At 42.6% G+C, this 22,951-nt stretch overlaps 1 protein-coding gene across 1 annotated transcript in view; it reads left to right on the top strand.

Moving 5' to 3' along the window:
* Positions 1–2,728: 2,728 nt before the first annotated feature.
* LOC138643446 (involucrin-like) overlaps positions 2,729–22,951 on the top strand; it is a 46,522-nt gene continuing 26,299 nt past the window's right edge. Inside the window, exon 1 of the mRNA XM_069732355.1 lies at positions 2,729–2,821. Within this exon, the coding sequence (XP_069588456.1) occupies positions 2,729–2,821 (93 nt within the window). The remainder of the gene's footprint in view (positions 2,822–22,951) is intronic.

Genomic DNA, 22,951 nt, shown 5'->3' with positions numbered 1-22,951 from the left:
TGTAGATAACCATCTAGTGTAACTCCCTATATTACACATACATTTATACATTTAGGATTTGATGAAGGAATAGTCATAAATTGACAACATGTCAAGTGGCAGCCATTTTGATTCATCTGCGCGGAAGATCTACATTTTGGCAAATGCAGATTTTTGTAAAATTTTAGTAGAATTCAATTCCATTTTTTTTCTCATCACTAGTTATAAGCATCTTCACAGGATATCCCCTAAATCTCAGATAGATTGGGGTGCTGCACCTATCTCAGGAATATGCTAGAAACTCACAGCTGCTGTGGATGGAGAGGTGGCTGCGCATGCGCAACTCTCTTCCTTTGTTTCTATATTATAGTTACAAAAGCAATGTATATTTTTTTATCATATTAATCTTTATTCCTGTAGGCACTGGGGTTCACAAACTAATTCCACCATTTCTGGTGCCCACACGCTATGATAAATTCTTGCGGCGGCCATCAGACCGAACAATACATTTTTTGGAAAGAAGGGAAAATACAACCTTGAAGAAACTCACACAATCAGATTCATTCTCAGAGACCCTATTCAAATATATTCAACACATCAGAACACATCGGCCGCCCCAAATGTGCACAAACCGTACAGAACTGTCATCATTTTTTTACCTTCTTTGTATTCAGAAAATCGTTGCGACCTTATTCTGATTTTTCACATTATTGTCTGTGCATATTCTATATGAAAAGTAATTTTACAATTTTTTGCAGTTTATTTTACGACTTTATCACATGTTCTGCAGACTCAAGTTACCAGCATAAAATGGGAAATAACATTGCTTCTGTTCTGCTGGATGGAAATCATTTTATAGTCTCACAGGCTTGCATTGATGCTTGAGATTTGCAATTTAAAAATATGACAAATAATTTCCCTATAACAATATATATATGTTTTAGAAAGTGAAAACTTAAAGCAACTGTCAAGGACGAGGCTAGAAAAAGTGTCATCTTTTGAACCCAACACAGCACAAGTGATCTCAGATCTCATCTAACAGTAATAGCGCTACTTTCGGTGCCCCACATGGCAATAGTGCCCTCTTTGTGCACACAAACAGTATTAATACCGGCCTTTGTTCCATCTTGAGAGTAATAATTATCCTTGTGTGCCCAACGGTGCTCCCTATAAAGTAGTAAGTCCCCATGGGTACATCTATAAAATAATAATGCCCCTTTTAGTCTATTAATACCGGCAAATGTTGCCATCTTGAGAGTAATAATTATTCTTGTGTGCCCAACTGTGCTCCATATAATGTAGTAAGTCACAATGTGTGCCTCTATAAAGAAATAATGCCTCTTTTATTCCACTAGATATAAATATAGTCTCCTTAAACAGTAAAAATTCCCCCATGTGCCCTTTATTATAATGTCCAAAGTATGTAGTCATAGTGATAAATAATACCCTCTTAAAGTAACAATGCCCCCATATGTCCCCTTACAGTAAAAATGCCCCCCCCCCTTAGCATCCACTTACAGTAATAATGCATTAATAAAAATTAATGTTGAACCTGATTTCCCCATTAAAAGGTAACAATGCCTCTGGAGTTCCCCCTGTAAAAACAATGCCCACTGAGTGCTCCCTTAAACAAAACTGATAACTCCCCTGCAGTGCAGCCTTTAATAAGTTTTAAATGTCTGTTGACATTCCCTAGAGTGACAACCTTAAAGAGGTTGCCCGCTACTTTAAAATTGATGGCCTATTCCTAGGCATACCTCCTGACTTTTGAAGACCAGAAACAGGGACAAATTATGTTGTGCTCTACACCCCTGGCTATACCCCAATGTACGCCCATTTACCATTTCTTTCCACCCTGGCAGGGAGAGATGTCAGAGTGGCGGAGGTAGCGAGGGACATTTAGAAGATGCTTGAGACTGCAGGGTGTAGACCCAAATCTGGGACTATCCTCCGTATCCAGGACTCTTGGGACTAGAGATGAGCAGATCGATTGACGGATCTCCGAGAGACAAGTATGAGCCAACACCTGCACCATGCTGCAGTAATTGAATGTATTTAAACTTTCGGCACAGGTGTTTGATTAACAACAGACGATAGAGGTAAATATTGGGTTTTAGAGAGAGAGAAGGATATCGCTTCATAACAGAGATGGAAAAATCAAGAAGGTGCTTCTACAGCTGGATCCAGGATGACTGTCTGTCACACCTGAGACACCCGTGACAGGTAGAGGAAGACAATTAAAAAATGCATGAGAAACAAAAGAAAAATTCTTGAGAATTTGAAGAATTAGATAAAGAAAATGATGACGACCAGCAAGAGGTAGAGGACTGGGGAATTACAAGAAAGAACAAAACAGAAACAAAGAGTATTACTAAAAGGAGATGGTAATGAATAGGTATATTAGAAAGGTTAGTATGAAGAAGAAAAGTATGAAGAATAAGTAGAATAGAAAGACGTTGTGCCATTTGCGAAATTTAAGCCAGAGTTAGAATTAGCATTATCAGAAGAGGTGTAAATGAAGGAAAAGAAACAAGAGAAGGAGTGAGGAATTAAGAAGAAGAGGCATGTTAAAAAGTCAAAAAGAAGGAATAGAGGAAAAATAAAAGGAACATGAGGGAAAGTAAAAAAATAACAGATTGAAGAGAAACATGAGAAAGAAAACTAAGGAAACAGGAGACGAAAAAGAAATTGAAGAGAATGAAGAGAAAAACAAGAGGAGCATAATGTACAGGTGAAAGAAGTCAAAGAGATGGAAACGAAAAGTGAAAAAGAACATGAGGTAGGGGAAAAGAAAGCCAAAGAGAAGGAAATTGAAAAAGAAGAGCTTGGGGGAAAAGAAAAAGTATTTGAAGAGAACGTGGCGTAAAAAGAGGAGCACGAGGAAGAGGACAAAAAAGTCGGAGAGAAGGAAAAGGAACAAAAGGCATGTAAAAAAAGAATATGACAAAGAGAGGAATGAGGAAGAGATAATGAAGAAAATTAAGGAAATTAAAAGATAGAGGGAAAACATTAGAAAGGAAAAGGAAGGCATGGAGAAGATGATGGAGGTAGAAGATGATATAGAGAAAAAGGAAGATGAGATATTGTCATTTCTATATCTTTAAACATACGCAAATAAAATCATATGACAGAACAAGTATAGCCCCAATATCTTTATGAAGTTATTATTGCTAAAAATAAAAAAATATGACAAGAGCAGAAAACTCATGCAGCTTAATAGGGTCATGAAGGATTGTTTATTTTTCAAATTCTGATACCAAATTGTCCACCACTGGGCAGAGGAGTGGTTTTTCCCTGTAGTGGACTAAATAGTTCAGTCTAAGAGAGGTTGAACTTGATGGACTTGACACTAATGGACCATGTTAAACGTGTATTTCCAGAACTGCTTTAAAGTGGAAACCCAATTATTTGAGCTTGTTCTCTAAATGTAGAAACTGTATTGAAGGGTAATTTATATGTTCCGGTACAAAAGAAGGTATGAAATTTTAGCACTGCATACATAGTGCATTACTCAGCAGGGGACACCAACGAACACTGGCACAAGCAAAACATAGTGTCCTCAGACGTGTTGGAAATTATGTCTAGATTAAAACGGAATGAATCACTTTTTTAACCCATTGACGCTTCATAAATTTTGATTTCAATGTAGAAATAAAAAAAAGTATGACCTTCAAAAGTAAAGGATTGAAAAATTCGAGCCCCAAGATTTAAGTCCAATCCTTTAAATATATATATTTTTTATTTTAAGCTAAATAGTTTTGAAAGTTTGTGCTGATTAATTTCTTAACCCCATGGAATTTTTCATTTTTTGACTCTTTCCTTTTTACCTGCCCTTGTTCTAAGAGCCATAACTTATTTTTTCTATCAAGCTTGTTTTTACATGATGGATTCTAGTTTTGAATGACACCATTCATTTTACTAAGAAAATGTATGTGAAATCGGGAAAAAAATCCATGTAAAGCACTATTGCCAAAATATCATATAATTTCACCATTTTTGGGTTGTGTTTTGTGCAGCATTCATTGCGTGATAAAATGACCTGGCAATATGATTCTCTCAGCCAGTATGATTACTGCAGTACTAAACTTGTCCAGATTTATTTTTATTAATTTAATTGTGAAAAAAAATCTGAAATTTGAGAAAAGAACATTTTGTTTCTGTCACCTTTTTCTGAGATTATAACTTTTTTTATTGTTCCGTTGATGGAACTGGATGAGGGCTTGTCTTTTAGCATGTTTAGCTGATGTTTTCATTGATACTATTTTAGGGTAGATGTGTCATTTTTAACTCTTTTTTTATTTTTTATTTTTCTGTGGAAGTTCAGTATCCTAAAAATGTCAAATCTGAAGTTTTGATTTTTTTTTTAACGTACAGTTTAAATAGTTTTATATTTTGATAGACCAGAATTTTGGGGGCAGGATGATGCTAAATATATATATTTAAAGGATTCGATTTGACACTACAAAGCAGGTTCATATAGAATCCTTTCATTTTTTTTACTGTCATAACACTCGGACATTTTAGTGTCTTTTATCTTTTTATATTTCTTCTCCTGTTCTTCCTTTTTTATTTTCATCCCATTTTTTAATGCTTATGATTATAAATTAATAAAATATTGATTTGTATGATGAAGATATACATGTGATATTCCCCATTTTTTCCCTCCACCCATTCCTCTTTTGGCAGTCTTGAAAAACCGCAAGGATGTTATGTTGCCACTTTCACATGTGGTAGGCCTGAAGAAGGAGTCGGATTTGACTCTGAAACACGTTGACAGATAAACCACCTTCAATCAAACTGTTTATGATTCTTTCCTAAATCTGCAGCGCTCTCGAAGTCCACTTATTCGGACTCTATATTAAAAAAAATGAGTGGCCCACAATGCCTTGTTCCCAGCTCCTACTACTTTTCCAGGCGGGCTTTCACTGCTCTGCACACACATGTGGCGGACCAAATCAGGTGTGCACTGCGCAACGCCATCAGTGGCAAGGTCCACATAACCACAGATTTGTGGACCAATAAGCACGGCCAAGGACATTATACCTCCCTAACTGGGTAAATGTAGTCGCAGCTGGACCAGAGGTGGAAGGCGTTGTAGCGCATGTCCTACCACCACCTAGAATTGCTGGATGTTTATCTGTCCAGGTTGCCTCTTCCTCCTACCCCGCTTCCTCCACCACCTCATCATCCAGTCACAGTAAGACCTGCACCACCAACTTCAGTAAAGCCAGGGGGAAGCAACAGCAGACTGTTCTGAAACTGGTCTGTTTGGGGGACAGATCCCATACCACGCAGGAGCTGTGAACGGAGATCAAAGAGCAGACAGATGAGTGGTTGGTGCCACTGAACCTTAAGCCTGTCCTGGTGGTGCGCAATAACAGATAAAATCTGTGGGCAGCTCTGGGCCTAGCCAGTTTGATGCACATCTCTTGCCTGGCGCATGTTCTTAATTAGGCGGTGCAGTGCTTCTTCAAAAATTCTCACCCTGCTGCTGCTCGCCTGTCTGTGTTGCTGTGTCTTCCTGCTCATCACCTCATATGCAACGTACCAACAAGGTGGAACTCCACCCTGCAAATGCTTGAGAGGCTGTGTGAGCAGCAGCAGGCAAAAGTGGAATTTCAGTTGCAGCATGCAAGGGTGAATAGCTCTGTGGAACAACTCCACCTCACCACCAATGAGTGGGCGTCCATGCGGGATGGGTGTGCCATCTTGCGCTGCTTTAAATATTCCAGCAACATGGCCAGAGCTGATGATGATGACATCATCAGCATTACTATACCACTTGTGTGTCTGCAGGGAACAATACTTCAGGCAATGAAGGATTAGGTGGTAGCACATGACTCAGAGATTGGGTTCTTGTACCAACAGCAGCCAGGCACACAAGTGTCCAACCACGGGACAGTTTTGGAGGATGAGGATGTGGAGGTGGAACCATGTTCACAGCAGGGTGGCACTCAGAGCAGCTCACGGATATCACTGGAGCATGGCTGGGGAGATACAGAGTAACCAGACCATACACCTCCCACCGAGGACAGGTTATCGATGCCTCTGGGCAGCCTGGCACACATGAGTGAATACATGCTAAGATGCCTGTGCAATGGCCGCTGAGTTGCCCATATTGTTACCAACGCTACAAGGACAATGTAGCATCATTACTTCGTAACTGGAGGGGGATCACAAAACGTGTGAATACAAGCACATGCGGGTAGAGAAACTATTGAGAGCTTTCCCACCTGACAGCGGTGGCTCAGTGGAAGAACAAGGCCGAGGCGGAAGAGGAATCGCCAACACAGCTCAGGTACTGCGACAACCTCAAAAGGCAGGGATAGCAAGGCCGCAATTTGGAAAAATGCCACAACTTCTGGCACTACCATGTGATACTGCCCTTATCAGCAGGAAGCAGTGTTTCCACAACATGATGGAAGAGTACATGTCCACACATATCCACATACTAATTGATGGGTCTGCTCCATTTAACTTTTCAGTGTCCAAATTGGACACATGGCCACTGCTTGCCCTGTATGCCTTGGATGTGCTGGCCTGCCCTGCTGCAAGTGTACTGTGAGAGCATGTCTTTAGCACCGTAGGTGGTGTAATCACAGACAAGCACATTCACCTGTCCACAGACAGTGTAGGGAAGCTAGCATTCATTAAGATGAATCAGGTGTGGATCACACATGACTTGTCTGTACCTTTGGCTGACTAGACAACTATATCAGCCGCACCCAGATATATTTACACTCTATTTAGCATCTGTTTCATTTTGGTGTGTCCCCAAATTTAAACAAACAAAAAAAACAATAAAACAGAGTTGGCTACCTCCTCCTCCACTTCTTCCATCTACAACGCCACGTCCACCTAAACCTCATACTCCACTTGGACTTCTGACTCATGGTTCTATTTTTTTTATTTTTTGTTTGTTTTTTTATTCTCTGTTATTTTAAGTCATTTGCCTTAAAAAAAAAAAATATATATATATATCTATATATATAATTGTCTAAGGGTTTTTCCGTCTGTCTGTCTGTCTGTCTGTCTGTCCTGGAAATCCCGCGTTTCTGATTGGTCGAGGCCGCTAGGCCTCGACCAATCAGCGACGGGCACAGTATCGACGTAGAAATCCCGCGTCTCTGATTGCGGCCTCGACCAATCAGCGACGGGCACAGCGACGATGATGTCATAAAGGACGTAGACATCCCGCGTCTCTGATTGGTCGAGGTCGCCAGGCCTCGACCAATCAGCAATGGGCACAGCGACGATGATGTCATAAAGGGCGTAGAAATCCCACGTTTCAAATTCAGCGACGGGCACAGTATCGACGTAGATGTCATAATGGTTGCCATGGCGACGATGATGTCATAAAGGTTGCCTCGACCAATCAGCGACGGGCACAGTCTGCCACGAATTCTGGAATCATCATTGTCCATATACTACGGGGACATGCATATTCTAGAATACCCGATGCGTTAGAATCGGGCCACAATCTAGTATATATATAGGCCCCCTCCCCCTCTTGCACACACACGACCAATTCCACCTCCGCCTCAAACTCCACTTGGACCTCTGCTTTATGGTTCTATTTTTCTTTTGGTTATTTTTTTTAGTCTCTGATATTTTAGATCGCTTTCCTATCCACATATGTTTGCAGGGCAATTGTCCCACTCTTACCCCAATTTTTCTTTTTGCAGCCCCCTACCCCTTACTACCATCATTTTACAATCATTTTATAGCACTGAAATTCAGGTCTGCATTCCTTATTTTTATTTATTTTCACTGCCTGTCACTGCTGCTGGCTCACATGTTGTCCTCTGTGTGACAATGTGAGAACTGCGATACCCAGCGGCTCAGACCGGTGTTGACTTCAGTAAGGTTAGAACTGGTGTTTCCCACGCTGTCACACAGATTACATCGTGGGAACGGCCGGATGTTTGAGTCACCCATTCACTTGAATGGGGTTCGGGTTCGGGATCAAGTTCAGATACCGTTCTGGTACCCTAACCAACCTTTTTTTTTATAAAGTTTGGCCAAACCTGATGGACCCAAACATCGAAGTACCGGGTGTTGGACTCTCACCAATATGATACTGATGACCTTCTTCTGGATAGATCAATATGTTAGTCCTGGACAACCCCTTTAATGTGATAAAATGTTTTTTAACCCTTACCCTTTCCCAAATTTGGGTAAAATCCCATATAATACATTGCAGTGATATGCTAGAAAAACCTTTGAAAGGTTCTAATGCAAATCACAACCACTCCATGGGCACATACAGCATAACATTTCCCAGTGGAGAATTGTAAAGTCACTTTTTTTTTTTTTTTTTTTTTAGAGCTGACCATTTTGTCACTAATTTTAGGATACGTTGAGCCAAGAATAAAGGTTTAGAAAGGCCACATCTATAAATATTTTTCCTACGTCTCCTTTAAAAAAGTCTTCTACCTCATTCGTTAAAAACCTACAAATGAACAAAACTTATTTCTAAGTGTCAAGGGTTTGTTGGTAAATAAATAATCGTTTTAGCTCTTTGTGTTCCGTGTTTAACTAGGGGAAAAAAAAGGATTCTCCGAATAACGGTGTTGACGTTAGCTGATATTAATGATCATCCTGGTGTCTGATTAGACTTGGCAGGTAAAAATCTCACAATGAAGCAGAGAGAGTGGGAGTATTCAGACCCGGAGATAGCAGCTGCTATTTAGAAGCCATTAAATTTATTTTCTTTAAAACAAACATGTACTTTGCATTTTGATGAGATGGAAATGTGATGTATCACAGCCTATAATTTATTAATGGCACGAGATTTAAATGAAAATTTGTTTGCTCGGTGTGATCACTGTACATTGTTAGTGCGCAGTCAGACGGACGTATAAATCGGACCGAGATCGGAGCGCAATGTTCGGACTGGCCAGCGGCTTTCCGGACCCGAGTGTGACAGCTTCATATATTTCTTTGAAATTAGATACGTTCTGAGATACATTAGGTAATGGAAATCTTTAAAACAGGATTTTGAAAAGATTTTAGGAAAGATACTTTATACTGTATATCTTGGTACCGTGTTAGCCAGTAGATCAATTCGAAAAGATTTTAGAAAGTTTCTACTAATTTAAATTATTAACTACATTTTCATGCTAAAAGAATAAAGCTGTGGTTGCACGCAATCCTATGAAGAATCCGACTAAGCAGATCCGTCACACCAAGACTAAGGTGAGATGATCATGTTGGGTTCAACATAGTTGATCAAGGTCTTGAATCCTTCAAGACTATACTTTGGCATCCTCAGGTTAAACCATTTTACTCAGGTTTCCGTTGTGACCTCATTATTCTAAGATCAGTATTTTAGGGAGATAACTTCTCATCTTTGGTCAAGAGGTCACTTGATTAAATGTTTTATGTTTGTGCTGTGAGTAAAAAAGTAAAGCGAGAGAATAGAAGATCCAAGACCAAATATGTCTCTGTCCTCAGTTGCTTGCTGTTGCCTTACCATTTTCATTTTTTTCATGTTGGTTTCAGATGGAATTACGATCAAGTAACCAAAATCTTATTAGTCTGCTTTACTTACTGATGTCAGAAGAGATTGGATAAACCCCAAACTATAGTATATGTAGTATTTCCTAAAGTGACCTTTCACCCCAACACTAAATATGACTATACCTTTACAAAGCCACCATACCTAATGTCCTTTGTTCTGCTGCCGCTGCCTCTAACAAACAGATCGGTGCACCTTTATTTTTCATTTTCAAAATGGTCAAGGGAGGTATTCCTGTCCAATAAAAGTTTCTCGTGTCAGGTATGGCAGCTCTACGACTATGCACAGTAATACCAATGCAAGCTGCCGGCCAATGAGAGGCCAGCAGCTGACATCTGCATGCTAGCGCATGACAGCAGAGGTGAATCTAGGTTTTCTGGCACCCGGGGCAAGAACTCAGTTCGGCGCCCCTCACCCCCCCTTCAAAATTGCATATGAGTGAAACGACTATGTAATGACTGCTGGAACCTGCAGAGATGAATCCTGACAATGAGGATATTACACGCTGTTAGGATTGGCTGCAGGGCTTCATTTTATAATTAAAGGGCTCATACAGATTGGAGATGAAAGTCTTTAATGCATGCATGCACTGCACACTTTTCGGATTCTCCCTTGCACAAATATGTAATTTGGATACTTCTGGACACATTCCGACTAGACGTGTCCAAGCTCGCTCAATTCATTTTTATTGAGAGGCCACACATTTCTAGTCGGCATGTTACTATATGTATGCAAATCAGTGGAACCTGAGAATCCTGACAGAGTGCAGTGCACACTGTGAGCATTCAGAAGTCCGCAGTCACATAGAATGACTGCAGACTCATCACAGACTTGGACAACCCCTTTAATGCTCCTAACAAATAAAAATATGAGAATTAGTCACAAAAAAATTTACATCCAGCTGCATGATAGATTACCGTATATACTCGAGTATAAGCCGAGAATTTCAGCCCATTTTTTTAGGCTGAAATTGCCCCTTTCGGCTTATACTCGAGTCATTTCCAGGGCTTGGCAGGGGAGGGAGAGCGGCAGCTGTCTAATAATACTCACCTGCTCCTGGCGCGGTCCCTGAAAGTCCCTGGTTCTCCGGGTGCCGGCAGCTTCTTCCTGTATTGAGCGGTCACAAGGAACCACTCATTACAGTAATGAATATGCGGCTCCACCCCGCATTGGGGTGGAGCCGCATGTTCATTACTGTAATGAGCGGTGCCATGTGACCGCTGAATACAGGAAGAAGCTGCAGGGGAGCGGAGAACCAGGGACGTGCAGGGACCGCGCCAGGAGCAGGTGAGTATAACGGGGGCATATTCACCTATCCCATGTTCCATCGTCGGCGCTGCTCCGTCTACCGCGTCCTCTGAAGTGACGCTCAGGTCAGAGGGCGCGATGACGCAAATAGTGTACGCGCGCCCTCTGCCTGAACAGTCAGTGTAGAGGACGCGGAAGACACAGTGGCGCTCAGTGGTGGAACGTGGGACAGGTGAATATAGCAAGTGCCAGGGGCCTGAGCGACGAGAGGTGAATATGTGATTTTTTTTTATCGCAGCAACAGCATATGGGGCAAATATCTCTATGGAGCATCTTATGGGGCCATAATCAGCATTTGTGCAGTATTATACGGGGCAAATGTCTGCATGGAGCATTTTATGGGGCCATAATCAGCATTTGTGCAGCATTATATGGGGTAACATAGTGACATAGTAACATAGTTAGTAAGGCCGAAAAAAGACATTTGTCCATCCAGTTCAGCCTATATTCCATCATAATAAATCCCCAGATCTACGTCCTTCTACAGAACCTAATGATTGTATGATACAATATTGTTCTGCTCCAGGAAGACATCCAGGCCTCTCTTGAACCCCTCGACTGAGTTCGCCATCACCACCTCCTCAGGCAAGCAATTCCAGATTCTCACTGCCCTAACAGTAAAGAATCCTCTTCTATGTTGGTGGAAAAACCTTCTCTCCTCCAGACGCAAAGAATGCCCCCTTGTGCCCGTCACCTTCCTTGGTATAAACAGATCCTCAGCGAGATATTTGTATTGTCCCCTTATATACTTATACATGGTTATTAGATCGCCCCTCAGTCGTCTTTTTTCTAGACTAAATAATCCTAATTTCGCTAATCTATCTGGGTATTGTAGTTCTCCCATCCCCTTTATTAATTTTGTTGCCCTCCTTTGTACTCTCTCTAGTTCCATTATATCCTTCCTGAGCACCGGTGCCCAAAACTGGACACAGTACTCCATGTGCGGTCTAACTAGGGATTTGTACAGAGGCAGTATAATGCTCTCATCATGTGTATCCAGACCTCTTTTAATGCACCCCATGATCCTGTTTGCCTTGGCAGCTGCTGCCTGGCACTGGCTGCTCCAGGTAAGTTTATCATTAACTAGGATCCCCAAGTCCTTCTCCCTGTCAGATTTACCCAGTGGTTTCCCATTCAGTGTGTAATGGTGATATTGATTCCTTCTTCCCATGTGTATAACCTTACATTTATCATTGTTAAACCTCATCTGCCACCTTTCAGCCCAAGTTTCCAACTTATCCAGATCCATCTGTAGCAGAATACTATCTTCTCTTGTATTAACTGCTTTACATAGTTTTGTATCATCTGCAAATATCGATATTTTACTGTGTAAACCTTCTACCAGATCATTAATGAATATGTTGAAGAGAACAGGTCCCAATACCGACCCCTGCGGTACCCCACTGGTCACAGCGACCCAGTTAGAGACTATACCATTTATAACCACCCTCTGCTTTCTATCACTAAGCCAGTTACTAACCCATTTACACACATTTTCCCCCAGACCAAGCATTCTCATTTTGTGTACCAACCTCTTGTGCGGCACGGTATCAAACGCTTTGGAAAAATCGAGATATACCACGTCCAATGACTCACCGTGGTCCAGCCTATAGCTTACCTCTTCATAAAAACTGATTAGATTGGTTTGACAGGAGCGATTTCTCATAAACCCATGCTGATATGGAGTTAAACAGTTATTCTCATTGAGATAATCCAGAATAACATCCCTCAGAAACCCTTCAAATATTTTACCCACAATAGAGGTTAGACTTACTGGCCTATAATTTCCAGGTTCACTTTTAGAGCCCTTTTTGAATATTGGCACCACATTTGCTATGCGCCAGTAAATGCGCCAGGGTAAATGTCTGTATGGAGCATCTTATGGGGTCATAATCAGCATTTGTGCAGCATTATATGGGGTAAATGTCTCTATGGAGCATCTTATGGAGCCATAATCAGCATTTGTGCAGCATTATATTTGGCATATTTTGTTTGGAGCATCTTATGGGGCCCATCATGAACTGTATGGAGCATTATATGGAGCTCCTGATTCAATATGGATATTCAAAAACACTTAACCAACTGATGTCTCAATTAATTTTACTTTTATTGGTACCTATTTTTATTTTTGACATTTACCGGCAGCTGCTGCATTTTCCACCCTAGGCTTATACTCGAGTCATTACGTTTTCCCTGTTTTTTTGTGGCAAAATTAGGGGTCTCGGCTTATCATCGGGTCAGCTTATACTCAAGTACATACAGTTGTGGCCAAAAGTATTGACACCCCTGCAATTCTGTCCGATAATGCTCAGTTTCTTCCTGAAAATGATTGCAATCACAAATTCTTTGGAATTATCTTCATTTAATTTGTCTTAAATGAAAAAACTCAAAAGAGAATGAAGCAAAAAGCAAAACATTGATCATTTCACACAAAACTCAAAAAATGGGGAAGACAAAAGTATTGGCACCCTCAGCCTAATACTTGGTTGCACAACCTTTAGCCAAAATAACTGCGACCAACCGCTTCCGGTAACCATCAATGAGTTTCTTACAATGCTCTGCTGGAATTTTAGACCATTCTTCTTTGGCAAACTGCTCCAGGTCCCTGATATTTGAAGGGGGCCTTCTCCAGACTGCCATTTTTAGATCTCTCCACAGGTGATCTATGGGATTCAGGTCTGGACTCATTGCTGGCCACCTTAGAAGTCTCCAGTGCTTTCTCTCAAACCATTTTCTAGTGCTTTTTGAAGTGTGTTTTGGGTCATTGTCCTGCTGGAAGACCCATGACCTCTGAGGGAGACCCATCTTTCTCACACTGGGCCCAACATTATGCAGCAAAATTTGTTGCTAGTCTTCAGACTTCATAATGCCATGCACACGGTCAAGCAGTCTTGTGCCAGAGGCAGCAAAGAAACCCCAAAACATCAGGGAACCTCCGCCATGTTTGACTGTAGGGACCGTGTTCTTTTCTTTGAATGCCTCTTTTTTTCTCCTGTAAACTCTATGTTAATGCCTTTGCCCAAAAAACTCTACTTTTGTCTCGTCTGACCAGAGAACATTCTTCCAAAACGTTTTAGGCTTTTTCAGGTAAGTTTTGGCAAACTCGAGCCTGACTTTATGTCTCGGGGTAAGAAGTGGGGTCTTCCTGGGTCTCCTACCATACAGTCCCTTTTCATTCAGACGCCGACGGATAGTATGGGTTGACACTGTTGTACCCTCGGACTGCAGGGCAGCTTGAACTTGTTTGGATGTTAGTCGAGGTTCTTTATCCAACATCCGCACAATCTTGCGTTGAAATCTCTTGTCAATTTTTCTTTTCCGTCCACATCTAGGGAGGTTAGACACAGTGCCATGGGCTTTAAACTTCTTGATGACACTGCACACGGTACACACAGGAACATTCAGGTCTTTGGAGATGGACTTGTAGCCTTGAGATTGCTTATGCTTCCTCACAATTTGGTTTCTGAAGTCCTCAGACAGTTCTTTGGTCTTCTTTCTTTTCTCCATGCTCAATGTGGTACACACAAGGACACAGGGCAGAGGTTGAGTCAACTTTAATCCATGTCAAGTGGCTGCAAGTGTGATTTAGTTATTGCCAACACCTGTTAGGTGCCACAGGTAAGTTACAGGTGCTGTTAATTACACAAATTAGAGAAGCATCACATGATTTTTTCAAACAGTGCCGTTACTTTTGTCCACCCCCTTTTTTATGTTTGGTGTGGAATAATATCCAATTTGGCTTTAGGACAATTCTTTTTGTGTTTGCAATCATTTTCAGGAAGAAACTGAGTATTATCTGACAGAATTGCAGAGGTGTCAATAATTTTGGCCACAACTGTACCGTATGTTTTCTCTGGAGACCTTCTCTTTCTTTTCTTCTTCATCTTGTCCAGATGCCATAATGAGTTTTCTCATCCACAGCCTGTCTCTACAGACTTCCATCTTCTCTGGTCTCCTGCAGCATATCCCCACATGACGCAATTAAAGATAGCAGTGTCATTATAATGCTCCTGAATGAAAATATCTGCAATACACTGAGCCACTGGATAAATAATTGTCTCTTAGGGTACCGTCACACTATACGATTTACCTACGATCACGACCAGCGATATGACCTGGCCGTGATCGTAGGTAAATCGTAGTGTGGTCGCTGGGGAGCTGTCACACAGACAGCTCTCCAGTGACCAACGATGCCGAGGTCCCTGGGTAACCAGGGTAAACATCGGGTAACTAAGCGCAGGACCGCGCTTAGTTACCCGATGTTTACCCTGGTTACAAGCGTTAAACTAAAAAAAACAAACAGCACATACTTACATTCTGGTGTCCGTCAGGTCCCTTGCAATCTGCTTCCCGCACTCAGTGACTGCCGGCCGTAAAGTGAAAGTGAAAGCACAGCCGCTGTGCTCTGCTTTCACTTTACGGCCGGCAGTCACAGTGCGGGAAGCAGAGACGGCAAGGGACCTGACGAACACCAGAATGTAAGTATGTGCTGTTTGTTTTTTTTTAGTTTAACGCTTGTAACCAGGGTAAACATCGGGTAACTAAGCGCGGTCCTGCGCTTAGTTACCCGATGTTTACCCTGGTTACAAGCGAACGCATCGCTGGATCGCATCGCTAGATCGCTAGATCGGTGTCACACACACCGATCTAGCGATGACAGCGGGAGATCCAGCGATGAAAGAAAGTTCCATACGATCTGCTACGACGTACGATTCTCAGCAGGATCCCTGATCGCTGCTGCGTGTCAGACACAGCGATATCGTAACGATATCGCTGGAACGTCACGAATCGTACCGTCGTAGCGATCGAAATGTTATAGTGTGACGGTACCCTTACACTAAATACCCCATCACAGTAAATCTTCCCCAGGCTCATTACATTAAGTCTCCCCCACACACAATAAATACCCCCCACAGAGTAAATACCCCCTCGCAGTAAATACCTCCCCCCACGGCAATAAATATCTCCCCCACACAGTAAATACCTCCCCTATTGGTAGTAAATACCTCCCCACACAAGAAATACCTCCTCTGCACAGTAAATACCTTCCCCAATGGTAGTAAATACCTCCCCCCAAACAGTAAATAGCTCCTCCACACAATAAATACCTCCCCCAATAGTAGTAAATACCTCCTCCACAAAGTAAATACCTCCCCCACACAGTAAATACCTCCCCCAATGGTAGTAAATACCTTCCCCACACAGTAAATACCTCCCCCACACAGTAAATACCCCCCCAATGGTAGTAAATACCTTCCCCACACAGTATATACCTCCACTAATGGTAGTAAATACCTTCCCCAATGGTACTGTAGTAAATACCTCCTCCACACAGTAAATACCTCCCCCACACAGTAAATACCTTCCCCAATGGTAGTAAATAACTCCCCCACACAGTAAATACCTCCCCCACATAGTACATACCTCATCCACACAGTAAATACCTCCCCCACATAGTAAATACCTCATCAACACAGTAAATACCTTCCCCATTGGTAGTAAATATCTCCTCCACACAGTAAATACCTCCTCCACACAGTAAATACCTCCTCCGCATAGTAAATACCTCCCCCACACAGTAAATGCCTTCATCCACACAGTAAATACCTCCTCCATACAGGAAATACCTCCCCCACACAGTAAATACCTCCGCCACACAGTAAATACCTCCTCCACACAGTAAATACATCCCCCACACAGTAAATACCTCCTCCACACAGTAAATACCTTCCCCAATGGTAGTAAATACCTCCTCCACACAGTAAATACCTCCTCCACACAGAAAATACCTTCCCCAATGGTAGTAAATACCTCCTCCAAACAGTAAATACCTCCTCCACACAGTAAATACCTTCCTCAATGGTAGTAAATACCTCCTCCACACAGTAAATACCTCCTCCACACAGTAAATACCTCCTCCACATAGTAAATACCTCCCCCACACAGTAAATACCTTCCCCAATGGTAGTAAATACCTCCTCCACACAGTAAATACCTCCTCCACACAGTAAATACCTCCCCCAATGGTAGTAAATAGCTCCTCCACACAGTAAATACCTCCTCCACACAGTAAATACCTTCCCCAATGGTAGTAAATACCTCCTCCAAACAGTAAATACCTCCTCCACACAGTAAATACGTTCCCCAATGGTAGTAAATACCTCCGCCACACAGTAAATAGCTCCTCCACACAGTAAATACCTCCCCCACACAGTAAATACCTCCTCCACACAGTAAATACCTCCCCCACACAGTAAATAACTCCTCCACACAGTAAATACCTTCCCCAATGGTAGTAAATACCTCCTCCACACAGAAAATACCTCCTCCACATAGTAAATACCTCCCCCACACAGTAAATACCTTCCTCAATGGTAGTACATACCTCCTCCACACAGTAAATACCTCCTCCACACAGTAAATACCTTCCCCAATGGTAGTAAATACCTCCTCCAAACAGTAAATACCTCCTCCACACAGTAAATACCTTCCCCAATGGTAGTAAATACCTCCTCCACACAGTAAATACCTCCTCCACATAGTAAATACCTCCCCCACACAGTAAATACCTCCTCCACACAGTAAATACCTCCCCCACACAGTAAATACCTCCTCCATTGGTAGTAAATACCTTCCTCCACACAGTAAATACCTTCCCCACACAGTAAATACCTTCCACAGTGGTAGTAAATACCTCCGCCACACAGTAAATACCTCCCCCACACAGTAAATACCTCCTCCATTGGTAGTAAATACCTTCCTCCACACAGTAAATACCTCCCCACACACAGTAAATACCTCCTCCATTGGTAGTAAATACCTTCCTCCACATAGTAAATACCTCCCCCACACAGTAAATACCTTCCCCAATGGTAGTAAATACCTTCTCCACACAGTAAATACCTCCTCCACACAGTAAATACCTTCCCCAATGGTAGTAAATACCTCCTCCACACAGTAAATACCTCCTCCACACAGTAAATACCTCCTCCACATAGTAAATACCTCCCCCACACAGGAAAATACCTCCTCCACACAGTAAATACCTCCCCCACACAGTAAATACCTCCTCCATTGGTAGTAAATACCTTCCTCCACACAGCAAATACCTCCCCCACACAGTAAATACCTTCCGCAATGGTAGTAAATACCTCCGCCACACAATAAATACCTCCCCCACACAGTAAATACCTCCTCCATTGGTAGTAAATATCTTCCCCCACACAGTAAATACCTCCTCCATTGGTAGTAAATACCTTCCTCCACACAGTAAATACCTCCCCCACACAGTAAATACCTCCTTCACACAGTAAATACCTCCTCCACACAGTAAATACCTCCTCCACACAGTAAATACCTCCCCCACACAGTAAATACCTCCCCCACACAGTAAATACCTCCCCCACACAGTAAATACCTCCTCCACACAGTAAATACCTCCCCCACACAGTAAATACCTCCTCCACACAGTAAATACCTCCTCCACACAGTAAATACCTTCCCCATTGGTAGTAAATTTTCAGTTTTGCCAAGGCAAGTGTATAAAGGCAATAGGGATAGGGAGTGTGGGGATGTTGGGTAGGAGCTGTAGGGAAGGTGGTTGGGGCAGATCCAGGGTAGGGGCTATAGTCCATGGCATAGGGGAGGTGGATGGGGCAGATCCAGGGTGGGGGCTATAGTCCATGGCATAGGGGAGGTGGATGGGGGCAGATCCAGGGTGGGGGCTATAGTCCATGGCATAGGGGAGGTGGATGGGGGCAGATCCAGGGTGGGGGCTATAGTCCATGGCATAGGGGAGGTGGATGGGGGCAGATCCAGGGTGGGGGCTATAGTCCATGGCATAGGGGAGGTGAATGGGGGCAGATCCAGGGTAGGGGCTATAGTCCATGGCATAGGGAAGGTGGATGGGGCAGATCCAGGGTGGGGGCTATACTCACATGTAAAGCGCCATGGAATAAATGGCGCTATAACAATAAATAATAATAATAATAATAATAATAATAGTCCATGGCATAGGGGAGGTGGATGGGGCAGATCCATTGTGGGGGCTATAGTCCATGGCATCATAGTTCTCTTTCTCGCAGTCTATGACATTCGCTCACATACCGCGCTGCTATCTCCACTGCTCTCTCTTCTTCTCCCAGCAGGATATATGTTTTCTCTTCCTCCTTCATGGTGATGAAGTCTGGGAAGAGATGTGAGAGTCTCCTGAAGTGAGTGTCCCTCACTGCTGAGTATTTGGAGCAGTGTAGTAGGAAGTGGGTTTCGTCCTCTATGGCCTCCTGGTCACAGTGTTGGCACAGTCTTTCCTCCCTGGGCTTGTAGCTCTGCCTGTGTTGGCCACATTCGATGGCCAGACTGTGGGCACTGAGTCTATATATCGGCTCAGGATCTGGCGGTCTCTGGGGTCCGGGAGTTTCTCCAGATATGGGGCCAGTCTGTAGTCTCTCTGTAGGCTCCGATACATGATCAGTTTCTATGAGCTGATGATATCATTCTTCCAGTCACTGACATACCTCTCCTGGCCTTCGTCTGCCATCTTCCTGATTCCGACTTTTGTCAGGTTGTTGTGATTGGTGTTCTGGTCCAGTTGGGTTTGGCTGGGCTGTTCCGAGGGTTCTGGTTTTTCTGTTTCACCTACATGTATCAGGGCTTTATGGTGATGGGAGCTTGGATTGCTCCTATGCAGGTGAGCCCGGAATGACAGCGCCCTCTTTAGAACTGTTAGGTGTAGAGGGAATCTGCCCAGCTCGGCCCGACAAGCACTGTTGGAGGTGCTCTGATGGACCTGGAGAAGGTGCTTACAGAATTCCAGGTGGAATATTTGTGTTGGACTGGAATCCCACTTTGACCAGTCTGGGTAGGTGTGAGGACCCCAGACTTCGCTGCCATACAGGAGGATTGGGGCGATGATGGAGTCGAAGATTTTTAGCCAGACCCTCACTGGTGGCTTCAGATGGTAGAGTGTCCTTCGGATGGCATAAAAGGTTTTGCAGGCCTTGTCTTACAGGGTCTCTATGGCTTGTTTGAAGCTCCCTGACCGGTGAATCTCTAGGCCCAGGTAGGTATATTTGTTCGTTCCTGTGAGGTCGCAGTTGTTGAGGACAAATGATGGGTGCTGGTCTGATCTTCTCTTTCTCCTCTTGAACACCATGTTGTTGGTTTTCTTTAGGTTGACCGGTAGGGCCCAGGTGGAGCTGAATTTCTCTAGGATTTTCAGGTTGTCCTGGAGGCCTTTCTCGGCTGGTGACAGCAGCAGCAGGTCATCTGCATACAGTAGGAATTTCACCTGAGCGTCGTGGAGGGTGAGACCTCCCCCACACAGTAAACACCTCCACCACACACTAAATACCTCCTCCATACAGTAAATAGTGAAGACACCGAAGGTTGTGGGGGGGGGGGGGAAATTACTGTGTGTGTGGTATTTACTGTGTGTGGTATGTGTGTGTGTAAGGGGGAGTTTGTATTTACTGTGTGGGAGGTAAAGACATAAGTACAATCGATTACTGGGAGCCGGCACGCTACAGCTTCTTTGAGCCGGCTGTCTGCTTGACTGCTGGCACAGAGAACTGTTGACTCCCAGTCCGAGGGGCGGCAGTTCAGCTAATACAAAACGCTGCTGCCAGATCGCCAATGGGTCCATAGTGCCTGATTTAACCTGAAGATGCCAAAGTATAGTCTTGAATGATTCAAGACCTTGATCAACTAGGTTGAACCCAACATGACCTTCCCACCTTGGTCCTGGTGTGATTGATCTGCCTAGTTGGATTCTTAGTTGGATTGCTTTATTCTTTTAGCATAAAAATGTAGTTAATATTTTAAGTTTTTAAGTTATACATTTTTGGAACGTTAGCCAACTTGTTTCTGGCTGCCATCAATATTCCAATATTGTATTTTGTTTTCAGACGTATTTACCTTCAAGCAATATTTCTGCAAATGTTTCAGCATCTCGGCTTTTCTCTCTGATGTTTCAAACGGTATATTGTACTACAAGGATTGCAAAAGTATACAGTTATCGGGAGTACACTGGATCTCAGGATAAGCTGATAACAAGATAAAGTTGCACACTATTGCTCATTGTTACTGTCCTGCTTTGCCTCCCGCTCGTGCTGAGGTTGCAGGCAACTGAACCCTAGAGATTATAGGCTTAGTTCATCGAGCAGCCTGGGTAATAAGGTAGATGGAGAAATTCTAAACACTATTGATATGATAAACAATATTTTTGTGGCAGCTCAGAACTCAATAAAAACATTACTTGTTATATTAGATCTTCAGATTGGAGGATGAAAGTCAATCCCCCGGTACAGCAGAGCAGGTTAAATGATGTGTTTTCTTCCAATGCACAGCACAACAACATCACTCTTATAAATAAAAGATTCTTGTTGCCGCACATCGGTGAAATCCAACTCTCGAAGACTTTGGTGCAAATTCTTTGCCGTACCCCAATATTGAGCATGTTGCAAGCCACGTATCTCTGTCTAAGATGGTATCCCAGATTATAATAGCACAATACCACTTTTCATAAATTGTGGTACAAAGAGCCTGAGCACTGGGTGTCAGGGCTGTTGCTAGATTCTTAAAATGAATCCTGGTTGGAAATGAGTAAATATTTTGGAATCTGATTTTACAAGCTGCAACAAACTTTGCGAAGAAACTCAATTTACTGCATATCGCAAGTTCTACAAACAGAGAGATCCTTACAAATGGAGGATCCCTCCTGAAAGGACGTGTGTAAGACTCTGAGGTCTCCTAGGACTGTATCCAACTTCTTTCAAGGTCTTTAACATGAACACAGCCTTAGTGATGTAAAAGCAACCAAAACATACATATTTATGGTAAGAGGATGGAAGCTGAGACATGTGACATCCTCTCACTATGCAGAGTTACCACGGATTGCCTGCTGCATTCCCTGCCTCGACTTTTATAGAGGCTAGGATAATCCCTCCTGATTGGCTGTGCTATACCATGCGATCTGATAGATGCAAGGTTCTGTAGGAAAGTCCAAACAGCTGTGCATGAAGTTATGTGATCCTTCTTTTGCAGTGTGCAAAATGATGGCAGCCATTTGAGGCAATTTTCGCAAAGGAAATCACATATTGTTTGCATTCGCTGGTTTATCAATTCCTAAAAATTTGTCACAAATTTGATTCACTTCAAAATCGATTTACTCATCTCAACTCCTACAACAAAGCTTCTTAGAAATGGTGTTTACTATAACACCAGCAACACAACACTCCCAAAATGCAATTAATGCAAGAAGAGGTAAGACATAACATAAATAACATACATATAACAGGTAAAAGACACAATGAATACCATAAATACTGTAGAAGAAATCTTTATTGAGTAAAAAATTTATAATAAAAAGGACATCACAATGACAAGCTAAAAAGGGGCAGCCTGATCCTAGCACACCATACTGAAAAATAAATATCCATATTATCAGATTCAGGCACAGATTATATACTCATACACACGTAAGAGGTAATGAAGTAAGTAAATAAATGTCTGTATCAGAAATGAATGTTATCAGAGAACTAAGAATTTGGCAGCCGGCCATGACCCGGCTTGTGTTTCGCATATTGCTTCCTCTGGGGGATCTCTACTACTGGTTTGAATGCAGCTTGGTACCGCAGAATATTGTCCACAGTGACCAGAGCAACATGACACAATCCTTAGGTTTTCCTGTCCCCTTTACCTTAATCCACTTCTTTCACTTTAGTTTCTCCTTCTTCCACTCCTTTCATTTTCTTTTCAAGTTCTATTGTTGTGTCTCCTAAATACTTTGACACATGTTTTGTTAAATTTATGATTGTTTTGATGCTGATCTTCAACGCTGGGAGGGGTCTTTACTAATTAATTTGTTATGCTTAATTTTTGAGAGCCATCATTTTCACAGCGCTTTACAGACATTATCATCAATGTCACTATAGGGGGCTCACAATCTAAAATCCTACAAGTATGTGTTTGGCACGTGGGAGTACCCGGAGGAAACCAACGCAAGCACAGGGAGAACCTACAAACACTGGGGTCCTGGGTTAAAATTATTGGTGGCATTTAAACCAAGGACCCCATCGCTGCAAAGCAACAGTGCTAAACATTTAGCCACCCCTTCTTTGGGTTCCTGCATTAGATAAATAAAAA

Source organism: Ranitomeya imitator, chromosome 6 (assembly GCF_032444005.1).
Source record: "Ranitomeya imitator isolate aRanImi1 chromosome 6, aRanImi1.pri, whole genome shotgun sequence".
NCBI classification, from domain to species: Eukaryota; Metazoa; Chordata; class Amphibia; order Anura; family Dendrobatidae; genus Ranitomeya; species Ranitomeya imitator.
Note: the sequence above shows the minus strand (reverse complement) of the source record. Positions and strands in the feature narration are given on the sequence as shown.